At 60.2% G+C, this 15,551-nt stretch overlaps 1 protein-coding gene across 1 annotated transcript; it reads right to left on the bottom strand.

The window, feature by feature from the left end:
• Positions 1-278: 278 nt before the first annotated feature.
• Positions 279-6,462, bottom strand: TNFRSF14 (TNF receptor superfamily member 14). The gene is made up of 9 exons (XM_090271428.1): positions 6,338-6,462; positions 5,233-5,389; positions 3,974-4,082; positions 3,417-3,542; positions 2,210-2,365; positions 2,035-2,125; positions 1,014-1,165; positions 561-637; positions 279-398 (listed from the first exon to the last, which is right to left on the bottom strand). The coding sequence occupies exons 2-9, from the start codon at positions 5,299-5,301 to the stop codon at positions 279-281; spliced, it is 900 nt and encodes a 299-aa protein (XP_090127554.1). The 5' UTR covers positions 5,302-5,389; positions 6,338-6,462.
• Between the last annotated feature and the right edge of the window lie 9,089 nt (positions 6,463-15,551).

The following is a 15,551-nucleotide window of genomic DNA, read 5'->3' as shown; positions in this document are numbered from 1 at the left end:
GCGCGGGGGTGGGGCACCAGGTGTCCCGTGGGTGCCCTCACGGTGCTGGCGGAGGGGAGGGCGCCAGGCACCTCATGAGTTTGATGCGGAGGTGAGTGGGGTCCCCAAGCCCCCGAGCGGCAGCGGGTGTCTCCTCGGCCTGTGCAGGCTAAGCCCCCCAGGAGTGGGCGCCGGCGGCTTCGTGGCCCCCACATTCGGTCCCCGGAGGCCTGGTAGCTCTCCCAGGCTCTGGGAGACGGCGCGGATGCCTGCCTTCTGAGTATTGGTCAGCTGGTTGGTCACTCAGGGAACATCGACGCTGTCTCCTCCACGGGCTCCGTGGTGACATCTGGCCGGGCCTGAGGGACCCGCATGACTTGGGCAGCTCCGGTGTCTCCTTCTGCCTGCTGCCATTTCCTCTGCAAGGTTGGTTCAGCATGAAGATCCTGTGGTCGGCTCTGCCCCAGGGCCTGTGACACTCAGAGTCAGCCGATCTCTCAGGGGAGGAGGGGGGCCCCCACTTCCTGAGTTAGCCCGCGGCCCAGCAAGGACCCAGCACCCACAGGGAACAGGGACCCCACCCAGCCCAGCAGCAGCACCGCCAGTGTGGGGGTCAGCAACACTACCTGAAGAAACCATGTCCTTAGGGCGGATCCTCCTGCCAACAGAGACACACGTGTGTCAGCCGGGGGGACCCGAGAGTCCTGGCTTTCACCGAGCCCTTTCCCCGAGACCCTGAGCCTCTGATACACAGGGAAGACGGATGTGGCCCCCCACTGTCGCTGGGGCCACAATGGGTGCAGAGACAGGACACCCTGCCATTTCCCAGCTCCCGAACCCCGTCCCTCGCTCCGACCAATTGGACCATAACTCAGGGTCCACGGCGGTACGCGGGCACTGGGCTGGCACAGGGCTCCTTAGGGAGGGGGTCCCACCCTCCATGCCACCCCCCAGTTTGAGAAACAAAGCCAGGGACAGTGTCTGCACGAGAGCACTGGGACCTGAGCCCAGGGGGGACCGGGGGTGTTACTTACCACATAACCTCCTTCTCCGAAGGATTACGCATGAAATTATCAGGAGGGAGAAGGTGATGAACATGACGATGAGCCAAGGTATCTGGGAGGAGCATGTGACATCCGTGCTAGTGGTCCCAGCCTTTGCTTTCATCTCCCACCAGCCGCTGCACCTAGGGGAGAGGGGACGTGGGACGTGGGGCGGCAGGCACACGCTCCTCCTCCGCGAGGGCAGATGCGCGCTAGGACCCGCCCCGCGGCCGGCTCTCAGCGGTGCAGGCGCCCGCCCCACAGCCTGGTGAGTGGGTGGCTCTGGGGGTGACATCAGGTCTGTCTGACTCCATGTCCCACAGCTACGGGAAGATGGGGGAGGGAGGAAGAGGCAGGGCGGCCAGGGGAACAGGGACACTGAACTGGAGGAAGGGACAGCGAAGGAGGTCACAGTGGCTGCAGACCCCGCTGGCGTCAGGGATGGAAGACCGTGAAAGTCAGCGCCCCAGCCAGAGGGACAGACGCAGGAGGGGACCAGAAGGGAGAGGCGGGTGGAGACAAGGAAACGCACCTGGGGAGGGGGACGCAGACGGGCGGGGTGGATGGGGACAAGGGACAGACGGAGGGAGTGGGGACAAGGAGAAGGGCAGGGTGGAGCCAGAGGCCCCCTGGTCTCCTCCCCTGTGGCAGACACTCCTGGTCACCCCAGCCGCCCCCAGAGACGCTGAGCACCCAGGTCAGAGTGGAACATGGGGTCAGCATTTGGGAGCCCCCTCCGGCAGGGGAAGTGGGGTCCTCACTCTGAGAGGCTCTCTTACGCCTCCCCTGACACCAGCATGGCAGGGAAGCCCCACAGCCTGACCCCGGGGACACCGCCGGCCACAGGGTCCCAGGTCCCTGGCAGCAGCACCCCGACTCCAGGGCTCTCAGCCACAGTGACCAGTTGTGTGAGAGCTGCTGGACTTCGGGGCCCCGTGTCTGCTGGGGGTGGGCCCTGATCCCCCAGGGGAGCCTGAGAAGTCCCCTCCTGGGGCCACCCCGGGTCACCTACTTGGTCCAGGGCTGACACGCGGCCACGGTCCCATTGGGAGAGAAGGTGCCGGGCGGGCAGTCCTCACACACCGTGTCCTGCCGCTCGGTGCCTGAGAAAGAATGTCAGGCGGGAGCTCCGGGGGTGCCCTTGTCCCCTGGGCGGGGCCTGGCTCCTCGGAGGGGCTGTGACTCACCGTGCTCCTGCACCCGCTGGCCTGGTTGGCAGCCACGGTGGGGTCTGCACTCATCACAGTGGTCCCTGTCCTCCCACACACAGAAGTGGCCTTGGTCACAGCCACACACGGTGTTCGCGGTGCGGGAGCACTTCTGCCTGGTCACCAGGCCCATGTCTGGGACCCAGAGAAGGAGCTCAGGCAGCGGCAAGGGCCAGCATGAGTGGTGGTGAGGGTCCCGTCACGGGAGGAAACCAAGCCGAGGGCTGGAGGGCACCTGCGGGCTGGGGGCTGCTGCCTGGGGCCTGGGCAGGGCACAGGGGGCAGGAGCCTGACCCAACTCTGCTCCCAACTGGGACCCGGACAGGGGTACCCCAGGCTCAGCCAAATCATACTGCTGGGAGCTGCTGGATATGGGGGGGTAGCCCCAAGGGGGCCCGAGGGCCACGGCCAGCATCAGACAGGGGCAGTGGCAGAAGGGTCTCCTCTTCAGGGGGCCAGGCGTCTTGGGGAGACTGAGATACCCCGGCCTGGTCCCCGACAGGAAGTGAGAACCAGTCCATGACGGGCCGCACCTGGAGGCCACGGTCAGCCCCACGCCGCCCGCCCTGCAGACACAGCCCTCGGACGCGTCCCCATCCTGCTGACCAGGTTGCTCGGATGGCAGCAGCGGGACATCGAGAGCCCCTCGGCCGCGGGGGGCGGCGGGGCACCCTCCTGAGGGGCGGCCTCAGTGCTGTCTGACCCCGGCTCAGCCCAACGCGACAGCATGAGGCTCACCCCACCTCACTGAACCCCAGAGCGCTGTGGCCTGCACGCCTGTCCCGGCCTTCCTGCTGGGCCCCTGTCCCCAGGCCACCCGCCCGGGCAGGAGGAAGGCCGGGGTCCGTGCTCAGCCTGAGGAGGGGCCAGGGTGGGCATGGGGGTCGGGGTTCTGGGAGTCTGCACACCACAGGGGGCGGGGGCCCAGCACCCAGGCCCGAGGGCTGGCCCTTTGCCCTGGGCTGGAGGTCACAGTGAGGGGGTGACGGGGGAAGGACCACGGGCCGCTCTCTGGGCAGAGGCGGACGTGGCCGCGGGCCTGAGGGTCCCCATAGGATCCACAGCAGGGGCTTCCCCCCTCGATGGGGGCAGCCAGCCCGGGGCGGCCAAGGGCCCTGCAGCCACGCGTGTGCAGGCGCAGCTAGACGGGGACTCAGCTTGGCAGTGGCGGGGCCCGTGTTCTCACCTGGGTCACAGACCCGACACTGCAGACACGCGTCCAGGCCATTGAGGTGGGCGGTGTAGGTCCCCGGGGTGCAGGGCACACACAGTGTGTTCCCGTGCTCCCCGCATCTCTCCTGCACCCGGTAACCTGCAGCCCAGAGGAACCCACACGCTCAGGACGGCGATGGCCTCAGGGGCCCAGGCAGGTGGGCACCTCCCACGGCAACTCAGAGGTGCCTGAGCTGCTCCCAGGCCACCGTGGCCAGTTCTGGGGGGAGGGAGAACTTTCTGGAAGAATGTGGGCCTGCCGGGGTCACTGAGACCGGGCTCAGACACCCAGTCTCTGGCCATAGACGGGCTGGCCGACCCCAGCCCACACCTGCTCACCGTGAGCAGGGGTCCCGGGGGGTGAGCTGAAGCTGCAGGGGTGCCCTGGGGCCGAGCCTCCCAAACCGCCCCTCTGTGCCCCCCCCCGGGGTCCTCACGCCTCCTGTGGTGCTGGGTGCTGGGGTGAGGGGCTCCAGGTCATGGTTGGCGGGCACGTCTGCCCACACAGGGTCCCTGCAGGGTGACACCCACCTGGGCTGCACTTGGGGCAGCACACGGCACCCGCGGGGTACTCGTCCCGTTTGCATGAGGGCGTCTCTAGGGCGCAGCGGACACGTCCCAGGACAAAAAGGCACAGGGCCTGCGGCGGACGAGCGGGCGCTGACGGAGCGGCTGCCTGGGCCTCGGTCTCTCCTCCCAGGAAACGGGCTCCAGCAGCCCGTGTGGCCCGCGCACCATCGGGACGACACGCAGGGCCCCCCCCCCCCCAGGCTCAGGGAGCTGTCCCGCTTCCACAGGCGGCCGCAGAGCTGGGGTGGGGCCTGAACCCCTCATCCGGCCCCCGTATCACCCCTGCCCTGCCCCCACCCTGTGCTCACCAGCGTGGGCCCCCCACCCCTGGGACCCACAGCGCTCCCCCTGTCTGCACAGCCCGGGGCCTCCTGCAGGCCTGTCTGCGAGGACCCGCGGAGCCCTGGGACCGCAGGGCACAGCAGGGACACAGGATGTGGGGACGGGCTTGGCGATGAGGGGTCGTCCAGAGGGGTGACCGCTGGGCTGACACAGAACCACGCAAGCCGGGGTGGGGCCCCCCCACACCGCATGCAGACATACGAGGCTCAGTGAGCTGGGCCTGGCCCCACAAACGGGAAGTTGGGGGCACCTTCCTGGGTTGTGGGCCGGTCGCCCCTGGTCACCCCTGGCTGCCAGTTGGGGGCCTGGGAGAGGCAGCGCAGCAATGTTTCCCTCCCACATCGAGGCTCCTCTCCCTCCCGCCCCCTCTCTCTCCCTCCTGCTCCCTCCCGCCCGCCCCTTCTCTCTAAAAATAAATAAAATCTTTAAAAAAATACGTTCTAGTTTCTGTCCCGCGGAAGCCACACAGGCCGGGCGGGGGGCCAGTGTGGACATTTTCGACTTTATCTCCCGGGACAGGCCGGCCAGCTGTGGGCGAGGACCCACCCCCGCCAGCTCCCGCCCAGACCCTTGTCCCAGCCCCTCACCCTGCGGGGGTGGGGGGCGCATCTCTAGCCCCTGAACAAGGCGGCAGGAGGGGGCTCCACAAGGGGAGTTCTTAGGATGGGGACATGGCCTTCCTGCCTGTGCCCTCCGGCCCCGGTGGTAAGGGAGCGACTGTCAAAGGCTGGGACAGCGCGGGGGAGGTGGGCTGCGGGAGGGGGGGCATAGTCCCGTGTGACAGGGACGGGGACGGCAGAGGCTCAGGGCCAGCACTGCGGCGGTAGGACGACGGTTCTGGGCAGGGTGGGACAGAGAGGAGGCTCCGGGAGACTCACGAGACTCAGGGTGTCAGCTTTGAGTGCCAGCCTCCAGGGGAGTGGGCCCCACGCTTGTAGAGGCTCCATGACCCGCCTCAGGGCCCCGCATTTTCCGACGTCTGTCTCGGGATTCTGGCCGGCGGGACCACCGACATGACCTTGCTTTCTGCTGCCTCTGGGGAAAGAGAAAGCGAAAGCAAACTGATCATTTCTTCTCCTGCCCCTTTGTTAGTTAGTTCCCCTGAACCTCGCTGTTAGACTGAGAGGACCCAGGAGTGGGGGGGGGCGGGGGGCTGGGCACAGCCTCCCCTGCACGTGCTCCTGCGCAGTCAGAGGGCACGAGCCTGGCAGAGTCCTCGGGGCCCCTCTCCTGCCCATGTGCAGCCCCCCTGAGGTCCCGTAGAAATGGGCGCCCCCCAATGCTCATCTTCATGTTCTCGGGGGCTCTGCCCCCCCGGGAGCTGACACGTGGCTTCCCCACCAGCCAGAGTCCCCTGGGCTGCCGGTGCCCCCTCTGCCCCTCCCACTGGCCGGTTCCAGAGCTCAGCCCCCACACGGGCCCTCTGCCCCGTGGCAGGGGGAGGGTCACTGTCACCTGGAGCACCTGGGGGGGCTCCCACCGCTGTTCATTCCCGCTCCCACTGTCCCTGGAGGGGGCAGGGCTGGGCGATTCCTGTCCCCATCTCACAGCTGGGGAAATGGGGACTCAGAAGCAGACGAGCTGGGGCACATGTGGGCAGGCCGGGGTGGGAGACCCCCACACAACTAAGCGGCAGGCTGAGGGGTCCCAGACAGGCATCCCAGCCCCTGTTCCTGGTGCCCCGGATGGGCAGTCACTGGGGGAGTGGGCCCTGAACCCCTTGGCTGCCACATCACAGGCTTCCCTCATCTGTGAGGCTGCAAAACCGATGTACAGGGTGGCTTTGGTCTAATCAGGCCAGTGCAGCTGCGGTGGGCGTCCCGCTCCACAGGCCTGGGCGGGTCCCTATCGGGCTCTCCCCAGACCTGGGAACTGTCCCTCCTGCAACTGATGGCTGGACGCCCAGCCCAGGCTGACCCGGGGCCCCTCCTGGGGCCAATGTCCTCGGAGTCGCTACCTAATTTCATTTCCCGGGAGCCTTACATGGAGAGCCGGGTGCTTCCATGGGGGAGTGGGGTGGGGTCGGCAGAGCTTCGAGCACTCAGAAGCTGGGTCCCCCGTCGAGCATCGTCTCCCAGGATGGCCAGCCCAGCTGCGCAGACCCCAGTGCTCAGAGGCAGGGTGGGGTTCAGGCGGGACCCAGGGTTCTGGGAGCAGCCGTAATTGTCCCAGCAGCACAGGTTCCTGTCCCCACCCCCAGGGGCCCCCCGTCCTGCTATTCCTCTGCCTGCAGACCCATGGGCTTTCCAATGAAAGGCAAGCCCTCCCCCCATCTGCACTGTCCCCGAGCCCCAGCGAGCCCTGGGCAGTGCTGTGCAATGACCCAAAAGCCCCAGCAGCATGCAGCCTCCCTGGAGTGCCCAGCCCCCTGCCGTCCTCTCCAGACCCCCCAAAAGCCCCAGCCTGCTCTCTCCGAGGGGCTGCTCTGCGCTGTGGCGCCCCAGCAAGCCTTCTCCCATGAGCTCTCTGGAAAACCCCTGACCCGTGCTCCCTTTCTTTCTGAGGGGAGACTTCCAGGGCCTGGCAGGTGGGACAGGGGTTATGAAAGCCCCCGGGCTCCGTCAAGCCCAGTCCTGGAGGGAGAGAGGCGGGGCACCCGGATGGCCCGCCCTGAGCGCCCTCCTCGGCGGGATGCTCCTCAGCTCCCCCAGCTTTGTGTGAGCCCCCCCAGGCTGGGCGCCCGGCCCTCGCCCTCTCGGGGTCAGAGGCCTGCGGTGAGAGCCGCCCAGTGGGCAGCAGAGGCCGCGGGGGCTCTGAAGGATGAATGGGAGCTTGGTGTGGGGGCAAGGAAGGAAACGCCATTCTCCGGGAAGGACGTGGGTGGGACAATGTGGCCGTAAGGACTGGAGGGCCACTCCTGGTGACGCGCGGAGCGGGTCACACCTGGTGCTGGTGGCGCCCCCAGCTGGCAGGGAGCTGCTGCTGTCGGGCCGCGGTGGAGGGCGAACAGAGCGGCTGCAGCCACACGAGCAGGCTCCTGGGACCACCCAGGTGGACAGCTGAGAAGCAGGCAGGGCACGGAGACAGGACAAGTCAGGTGACGCCCAGAGGTGCCGAGCCTCTGGGACTGTCTCCAGCTCTCATGGCGGGGCGCAGGGGGTGGACGAGAGGCCGGGGCCAGAGAGAGAGAGAAGTGGGGGGCTCAGGGGGCATGGGTCAGAGGGCGGTCAGCTGGTAGGTGCCTGCTGCAGCCTGTCCTGCTCCTGGGGGGCAGCATGTGGGGGGGGGGACACCCAGGTCTGCTCTCCACCCCAGACCGGCTCCTCCCAGCAGACCAGCATGTCGGTTGCTGACTGAGACATCTACCCAGAGTCCCAAACTTAGGGTCTCCGGCGCCCCCGCCCCAAATGACCACCTACAATCTCCCCACCTTGGGGAAGGTCCTCTCGCCACCCCACTATCAGGACCCTGGGGGGACAGTCGCATTCCATACCTCAGCACCCCTGCACCCACAGCCGGGCCCGCGCGGGCCTGGAAGCTGCCCCTCCCCCGCTCCGTCCAGGCACCCCCGGTGCCGCGCCCCCCCCTCCGGCTCCCCCAGCTCCCCTGTCCAGGTGTTGCCACACCTAGAGTCAGGTCCCCGAGTCTCTGCATCACAGCAGTGAGCACTGACCTCCGTCAAGATCAAGCAGGTGGAGCTTATTCAGATTGGCGCTTATGTGCAGGGAGTCGACCAAAAGGAGAAGCGCCGCCCCCTAGGGACCTCGGGGTGGGTGTGGGGCTGGGGGACGGGGGTGAGGTCAGGTGTCCCACAGTCACCACGGGGCGACGGTGGGTCCCGTGGTGCTCACCAGGCCCTTCCCATGGCCAGGGGGCCACCCAAAGAGCCCGGAGAATAATTCTTGCTCAAACATTCCGCTTACCGCGTGACGGACAAAAACTACTGTTTTGCAAAATATCACGGGAAGAAAAGGCACCAGTCATGCGTTGTTTCCTCCGGGGCTGTGGCGAGGCTCCTTTCAGTTACGAAATGTTACTGAAGCAAGCGGTCACAGACAGGCCTCCCAGATGAAGTTCCTTCGGTCAAGATAGGACCCAGTCCTGGCTGGTGCGGCTCCGTGGACTGAGCGCCGGCCTGCAAACCAAAGGGTTGCCGGTTTGATTCCCAGTCAGGGCACAGGCCTGGCTTGTGGGCCAGGTCCCTGGTGGGGAGCTCACGAGAGGCAACCACACACTGTTTCTCTCCCTCCCTTTCTCCCTCCTTCCCCTCTGTCTAAAAAATAAATAAGTAAAAACATATGCAAGTTAAAAAAAAAGATAGAGGCCAGGGTTACCCCTGTACTGTCTCACAGGCAGCCCCCGGGGACCTTTGCAAACTGTAGACCAGGCGCCTTTGTCCCCAGTCTGACACCCCAGGTGCCCACCGCCGTCTGCCCACGGGGGCCCCACCGGCCCCCACCTCAACCTCAGCCCCTGCTCACGGGTGCCGGGCCCTTGCCTAGACTTACGGCACCCAGTCCCCTCTCAAAGCAGCTGCCTCCCTTGTTTCAGCTCAGGAGGAGAGTTCTGGGAGGCTCTCCCTGGCCCTCTGAGCGGGACTGGACCCAGGGAGGGCCTCTGGCCGCTGCAGCGGGGGTGCCTTGGAGCCTCGGGGCCTCCTGCCACCAGGGTGGCAGCACTGCCCGGAGGCCATCGGCCAAGCCGGGGACAAAGTCTGCGACCGGGAGAAGGGAGAGAGAACAGCAGGGCCGGCTGGGAGAGAGGGAGACCAGGCGGGCAGACCCACCAAAGACACGGAGGAGGAAACTACGAAAGGAGTGTCCACAGGCTGAGATGGGCACACAGTAGGCCCAGCAGGGCACATGATGGGGAACGGACAGAGTGTAGGGGCTGACTGTGCGCAGGGGCAGCCTTCCTGGGAAGTTTAGAAGTGACGATCAAGCATCTTAGATCACCGGCTGGTTCATCCAGAGTTCGTCCACGAATCACCCAGGAAGCCCCACCGGGGAATGACGGGGCTGCGAGCACAGCCACCGAACGCAGAGGAGTGTGCGCTCGAGCCTTTACAGGAACAGAGAACGCTGGAAACAACCTGGCTGTCCATCAGGAGGGAGCGGCACAGCCTGGACTTCACGCTCTGTCGCAAAGCTGGAAGCTGGAGACGATGAGTCAGCCTTTCTCAGAAAGGCGGCGACGCGCACCTGCGGCGTCCTGAGGGAGGGGCAGCGTGTCGGTGTGAACGGAGCCCCGGGATCGGTCTGGCGCGGTGCCCGGGGTGCGGTGCGTCTGGGCTGCAGGGCAGAGAGGGGCCCGAAGCAGAGCGTGGCGGGCTTGCCGCATTAAGGGTGCGGGATTTCCCAAGCAGACGGAAGAAGTCACAAGCTCACTTCCAGTAACGGGGAAGCTGCACAGACCGAAGGCTCCAGAAGTCTGCAGAAGATTCACTTCTGCTCACGGAAAACAAGTTATGCGTGGAAGCAGAAAACTCCAAACACCAGGGCAGGGGCAGGGGGCTCTCAGGGCTGGGAGACAGGGGAGTCCCGAGCAGCCAGCGGGGAGAGTCCCCACGGACCCAGCGGGCGTCCTGCCTCGTCAGGAGGGCCCTGCTGCGTCTAAGTAAAAACTCGTCTCAGCCTGTTCTAGCAAAGCTCAAACACAAGCCACCAGAAGACCACAGCAAGACACGCAACTGAGCTGTAACACTCTGAAGAACGATTAGAGGGGGAAATGTCCGGGGAAGAAAACAGGTAAAACACAAGGTCCAGCATCCAATCAAAAATCACTCATATGCCGCCCTGGCTGCTGTGGCTCAGTGGATTGAGCATCGGCCTGCGAGCCAAGTGTCGCTGGTTCGATTCCCAGTCAGGGCACGTGACTCGGTTGCACGACAGGTCCCCAGTTGGGGGCGCAAGTGAGAGGCAACCACACAGTGATGTTTCTCTCCCTCTCTTTCTCCTTTCCCCTCTCTTTAAAAACAAACAAACAAACAAACAAACAAATAAATTATATTTTTTTAAAAATCACTCATATGCCAAGAAGCAGGAAACTAGGACCAAGAAAAAAATAAGTCAGGAGGAACAGACCCCAAAGTAACGGCAATGATGGGATTACCAGACAAGGAGCCCAAGTTAGCCATTAGAGACTTTATGTAGAAGAAAATATAAGCAGGAGAGGAGAAATGGAAGATATAAAAAAAGAACCGAATGGAAGTTTATAAAGTCTCACGTGAAACACGTGCTGGACGGGCGTGTTAGTGTGACGAGGCTGCCGTAACAACGCGCCGGGATAGGCTGGTTTACTTCCCGGTTCTTCAGGCTGCAAGGCCAAGGGCAAGGTGATGGCGGGTCTGGCTTCTCCGGGCCCTTCTCCCCGCGGCCTGCAGGCGGCGCCCTACTCGCTGTGTCCGCCCTCGAACTTCGGTCTGTGCTGCACATCCCTGGTGTCTCCCGTATCTGTATTTCCTATTCTTTTTCTTTTTTAAAAGATTTTATTTATTTATTTTTAGAGAGAGGGGAAGGGAGGGAGGACGAGAGGGAGAGAGACATGAGTGTGTGGTTGCCTCTCGCGCGCCCCTCACTGGGGACCTGGCCCACAACCCAGGCCTGTGCCCTGACTGGGAATCGAACCAGCGACCCTTTGGTGTGCAGGCCTGCAAATATCACCTGCCCAGGTGATATTTCCTATTCTTAATAGACTCCAGTGAGAATGGATTAAAACGCACCCATATAACCTCATTTGAATTTACTTCCCTCTTTTAAGGTGCTATCTCCAAATACAGTCACATGCCAACTAAGGTGCTGGGGCTCAGGGTGTTAAATATAGATCTGGCACCCCCAAGTCGGGGACACAATCCAGAGACAACAGTTGGGTTCACAACAGGTCAGGCGCTTCAATGGGCTGTCAGTGACCTGAAAGGTACAGGTGACAAAAACTGTCCTCAGTGAGTAAAAAGGAAACAGAAAAATGAAGAGTCTTAAAGACCCCTGGCGACTACCAAGCCGTGGAATACAAATGGAATTGGAGTGTTGTTTTAAAAGAGAGGACAAAAACAGAAAAAATACTTGAAGAAATAATAGGTGAAATTTCTCTAAATTTGAAGAAAACTCTAAACCCACAAGTGCCAGAAGATCAATAGACTCCAAGAAAAAGAAGCAGAAAGGAACACCCAGCCAGGAAAGTCACAACCAAATTCCTGGAAAACAGCGACAGACGGCAGTTTTTGTTTCGTCTGAGGTGACACCCACTTCGTGTACGAAGACGCGACGGCAGGGGTTGCTGGAGACTTTCCGCCTAAACCAGCGCGTGTCAGGAGACGCTGGGAAACACCTCTGAAACGCTGGGAGGGAATCCCAGCGTGGATTCTGTACACAGTGAAACTACCTGCCCAAACTGAAAGCAAAATGAAGACTCAGGACTGCAAACGAAAGCTTGGATAACTCACCCCAAACAGGCTGGCATTGTACTGTGTGAAACGTTACGGGCTGTTCTTCAGGCACCAGGAAATCAGTCCCAGGAGAAAAGTTACCTCTACGCAGAGGGATAGAGTGGAAGAGGTGGTAAGTGTGTGAGGGAACACGAGCCATCTCTTCCTCGTTTCAAAAATGTGTGTTAAAAACAGAATGCTGACAGCAACCAGAGCGATATATTGTTGAGCGCGTGGTCTGCAGAAGGCCGACCTGGGAGAACCGCAGCAACGGGAGTGGGAGGGGGAGGGCATGCGCTGCTGCCAGGTGCGCCCCGTTGGAGCTGAGTGGTAAGGTACGATCTGAAGGTGGACTCTGGTACCTGACCACGCCTGTGGTAAGCCCCATTGCAACCACAGATAAAGCAAAGATAGTGCAAACAAAACAAAATACTAGAATATATACACTCGATGAAGAACAGGAAAGGGAAAGAGGAAAAAGGAAGAAAGAACAGCTAATAATTTGCAAGATGATAGGTCCAGATCCAACCATATAGAAAATTACACTGAAGGTAAATTGTCTAAATACTCCAATTAAATGCAGAAATTGTCATCTGGATACAACCCCAATACCCAGTTGTAGATTGACTACAAGAAACCCAATTTACACATCAAGGTACAGGTAGATTAAAAGTAAAGGGATGCAGCCATTTTAGACCTCCAGCCAAGATGGCGGCCTAGACAGACGCTGCGTCTCCCTCCACAACTAAGAGGGAACACAATGACCTCAAAGCTAGAGACAACCAGAAGTTCCAGAAAAACCAAGCTGCATGGGAGTCCAGCAAACAAAGATATAAAGAAAAGATACTCATTCAGACAGGTGGGAGGGCGGAGCCGGGGCGGAGAGGACGTGGTGTGGTGGTGGCAGCAGTAGCAGCGACAGGCTGGCAGAAAGCACAGTCACACGTTTTTTAAAGTAGGCGGAGACACCTGGGGAGCAGTCCCAGCACCAGAATAGACTGCGCTGCTCATGGTCCCAGCGCCAGGGAAACATCAAGCCTCATTGCTTCTGACTGTGCAAACCAGCGGGGGTTGGGGCGGAGGCAGAACCTCCGATCTCTCAGCAGACTTCACTTGTTTAAAGGGCCCCCATGGTCCTAGAACGTCCGCAGACCCACCCACTCTGGGAACGATGGCCAGGGCAGCAGCTAGAGGGGCGCCAGTCCCATACAGAAGTGGGAGAAGGGCCTGGAAAAGGGGCAAGTGCTGAGCAAGTGGCATTGTTCCCTCTCAGACCCCTCCCCCCCCACAGCGCCACAACGTGGTGAAACAGGTCACCTGTACTGATGAATCCCTAAGGCTCCATCCCTTACAACGTAACAGGTGCAGCAGCTCTGCCTAAGACACAGAAGCAAACACACACAGGAGCCTGTCAAGGTGAGAAGACAGAGAAGTATGGCCCAAAAGGGGGAACAGAGCAAGGTTCCAGTGGGAGAACTGAGAGATGAGGAGACAGCCAACCTAACAGACAAGAAGACAGACAACCAAACAGATGCAGAGTTCAAAACACTGGTGACAAAAATGTTCACTGGCTTGACAGATACGCTTGAGTACGGCAAATGCATAACAGAAGAAGTGAAGGCTATGCTAAATGAAACAAAGGAAAATCCACACAAAACCAATGGTGAAGGGAATAAAACCGGGGTTCAAATCAATGATTTGAAACATAAGGAAGAAAAAAACAGTCGACCAGTGCAGAATAAGGAAACAAGAACTGAAAAAAAATGAGGAGAGGCTTAGGAATCTCTAGGACAACTTTAAATGTGCCAATATCTGAATCATAGGGGTGCCAGAAGAAGAGGAAGAACGAGAAATTGAAAGCTTATGTGAAAAAATAATGAAGGAAAACATCCCAAATTTGGTAAAAGAAATAGACATACAAGTCCAGGAAGCACAGAGTCCCAAAGAAGCTAGACCCAAGGAGGACCACACCAAGACACATCATAATTAAAATGCCAAAGGTGAAAGATAAAGAGAACATCTTAAAAGCAGCAAGAGAAAAGCAGAGCGTTACCTACAAGGGGGTGGGTGCCTATAGAACTATCAGCTGATTTCTCAGAGGACACTTTGCAGGCAAGAAGGGACTGGCAAGCAGTATTCAATGTGATGAAAAGCAAGGACCTACAACCAAGATTACTCAATCCAGCAAAGCTATCACTTAGAAAGGAAGGGCAGATCAAGTGCTTCCTAGACAAGGTAAAGCTAAAGGAGTTCATCATCACCAAGCCATTATTATATGAAATGTTAAAGGGACATATTTAAGAAAAAGAAGATCAACACTACGAACATTAAAATGACAACAAACTTACAACTATCAACAACTGAATCTAAAAAATAAAAACCAAATCCAACTAAGCAAGCCAGAACAGGAACAGAATCATAGGTGTGGGGATCATTTGGAGGGTTATCAGTTGGGAGGGGGGAGGGGGAGAAATGGGGAAATGGTGCAGGGACTGAGAAGCATAATTGGTAGGAACAAAATAGACAGGGGGGAGTTAAGGATAATTTAGGAAAGGGTGAAGCCAAAGAACTTATATGCACGACCCATGGACATGAACTAAGGGGGATGGGATTGCTGGAGGGAAGGGGGTGCTGGGTAGAAGGGAGAAAGGGGGAAAATATTGGGATAACTGTAACAACATAATCAATAAAATACACTAAAAAAATTAAAAATAAAAGTGAAAGTAAAGGGATGGGGCCTGGAAATTACAAGAGACATGGGAGCTATACAGAAAAATAGCCCCCCGAAATTTGCAGAGGCATCTATAAAAACCCACAGCTAGCCTCAGTCTTAATGGTAAAGGCTGCATGCTTTTCTGATCAGAAGCAAGGAAGGAAACTCCGCAGTGGAAAACCACGCAACAATGTAACGGTGGAGAATTGTGACCCCCGCCACCATCTTTTATGTTGTCTCTGTAAGTGCTGCCTCTGAGGCGTATGTAGCTTGTTACATTCGTGGGAGGAGGAAGGGAGGAGACGGAAAACCAGTTCAAAGCCTTTACTGGGGGCGGGGCCGGCAGGGGTCAGCACCAAGGGAAGGGGCAGAGGGATGGGTAAGGGCGTGGAGCAGACCCTCAGGGGCCGTGAGTCACCCGCTCCAGAGTCCAGGATGCAGGCGGAACAGCAGTGGCCTCTGGTTAGGGACGGTTGGTTGCTGCAGGAACAGAAAGTCCAGGAGATTTATGGCCCTTGTTTCTGGGAAATAATCAAGGGGGGGGAAACCGATTCTCAGCAGGATGTGGCGGCTGTGCCTCAGTCGCCTGAGTTCATGGGGACCCTTGTGATCGGGTGTCTGGCCCGTGACGCAGACCCTCTTTGTTTCGGCACCAGCAGTGGCGCAGGGCTGCGAGACCACAGGCCGCGGTTTCCGAGAGCACAGTGACCGCAGCCTGTTCTGCAAGGCCTGACTCGGGTGGCAGATCAGGGGGCAGGCAGCGTGGGGTCTCTAGCCCTAACAGCTTGTAGAGGAGCAGAATGTTTGTATAAGAATCCTAGGGACGAGTTTCAAAAGACACAGACTCCAACCTTCAGGCATCCCAGCTCGGGGAGGTTTGCGGACCTTCCCCCATGGAGCCAGGATGACGGGAAGCCAGGAGACTAAACCAGGATGACGCCACTGGCCTTCCTCCGCCCGGGGCACAGCCTGCTCACCCAGCGCCCGGGACCGACGGTGCCTGTCTAACGCCAGGACGCCCGGCATGCGGGCTGTCCCTGGGATGGGCCATCACCTCAGCTCACGGGCGCAGGTGTGTCCCGGCTGCAGCGCACCAGCTGCAGCTGGGCTCTTCAGGTGAG

The sequence above is a fragment of the Furipterus horrens genome, unplaced genomic scaffold (genome assembly GCF_987537825.1).
Source record: "Furipterus horrens unplaced genomic scaffold, mFurHor1.1.pri manual_scaffold_3, whole genome shotgun sequence".
Lineage (NCBI taxonomy): Eukaryota > Metazoa > Chordata > Mammalia > Chiroptera > Furipteridae > Furipterus > Furipterus horrens.
This window is presented reverse-complemented; position numbering and strand designations above follow the sequence as displayed.

Bases quoted from the DNA above. Each gene is read 5' to 3' on its own strand.
- TNFRSF14 (XM_090271428.1), bottom strand. From the start codon at position 5,301: ATGGAGCCTCTACAAGCGTGGGGCCCACTCCCCTGGAGGCTGGCACTC. The intron at 3,543-3,973 runs GTGGGTGTCACC...TCTGGGCTGCAG, and splicing joins CTGCCCCAAGTGCAGCCCAG to GTTACCGGGTGCAGGAGAGA. The intron at 2,366-3,416 runs GTGAGAACACGG...TCTGGGTCCCAG, and splicing joins GTGTCGGGTCTGTGACCCAG to ACATGGGCCTGGTGACCAGG.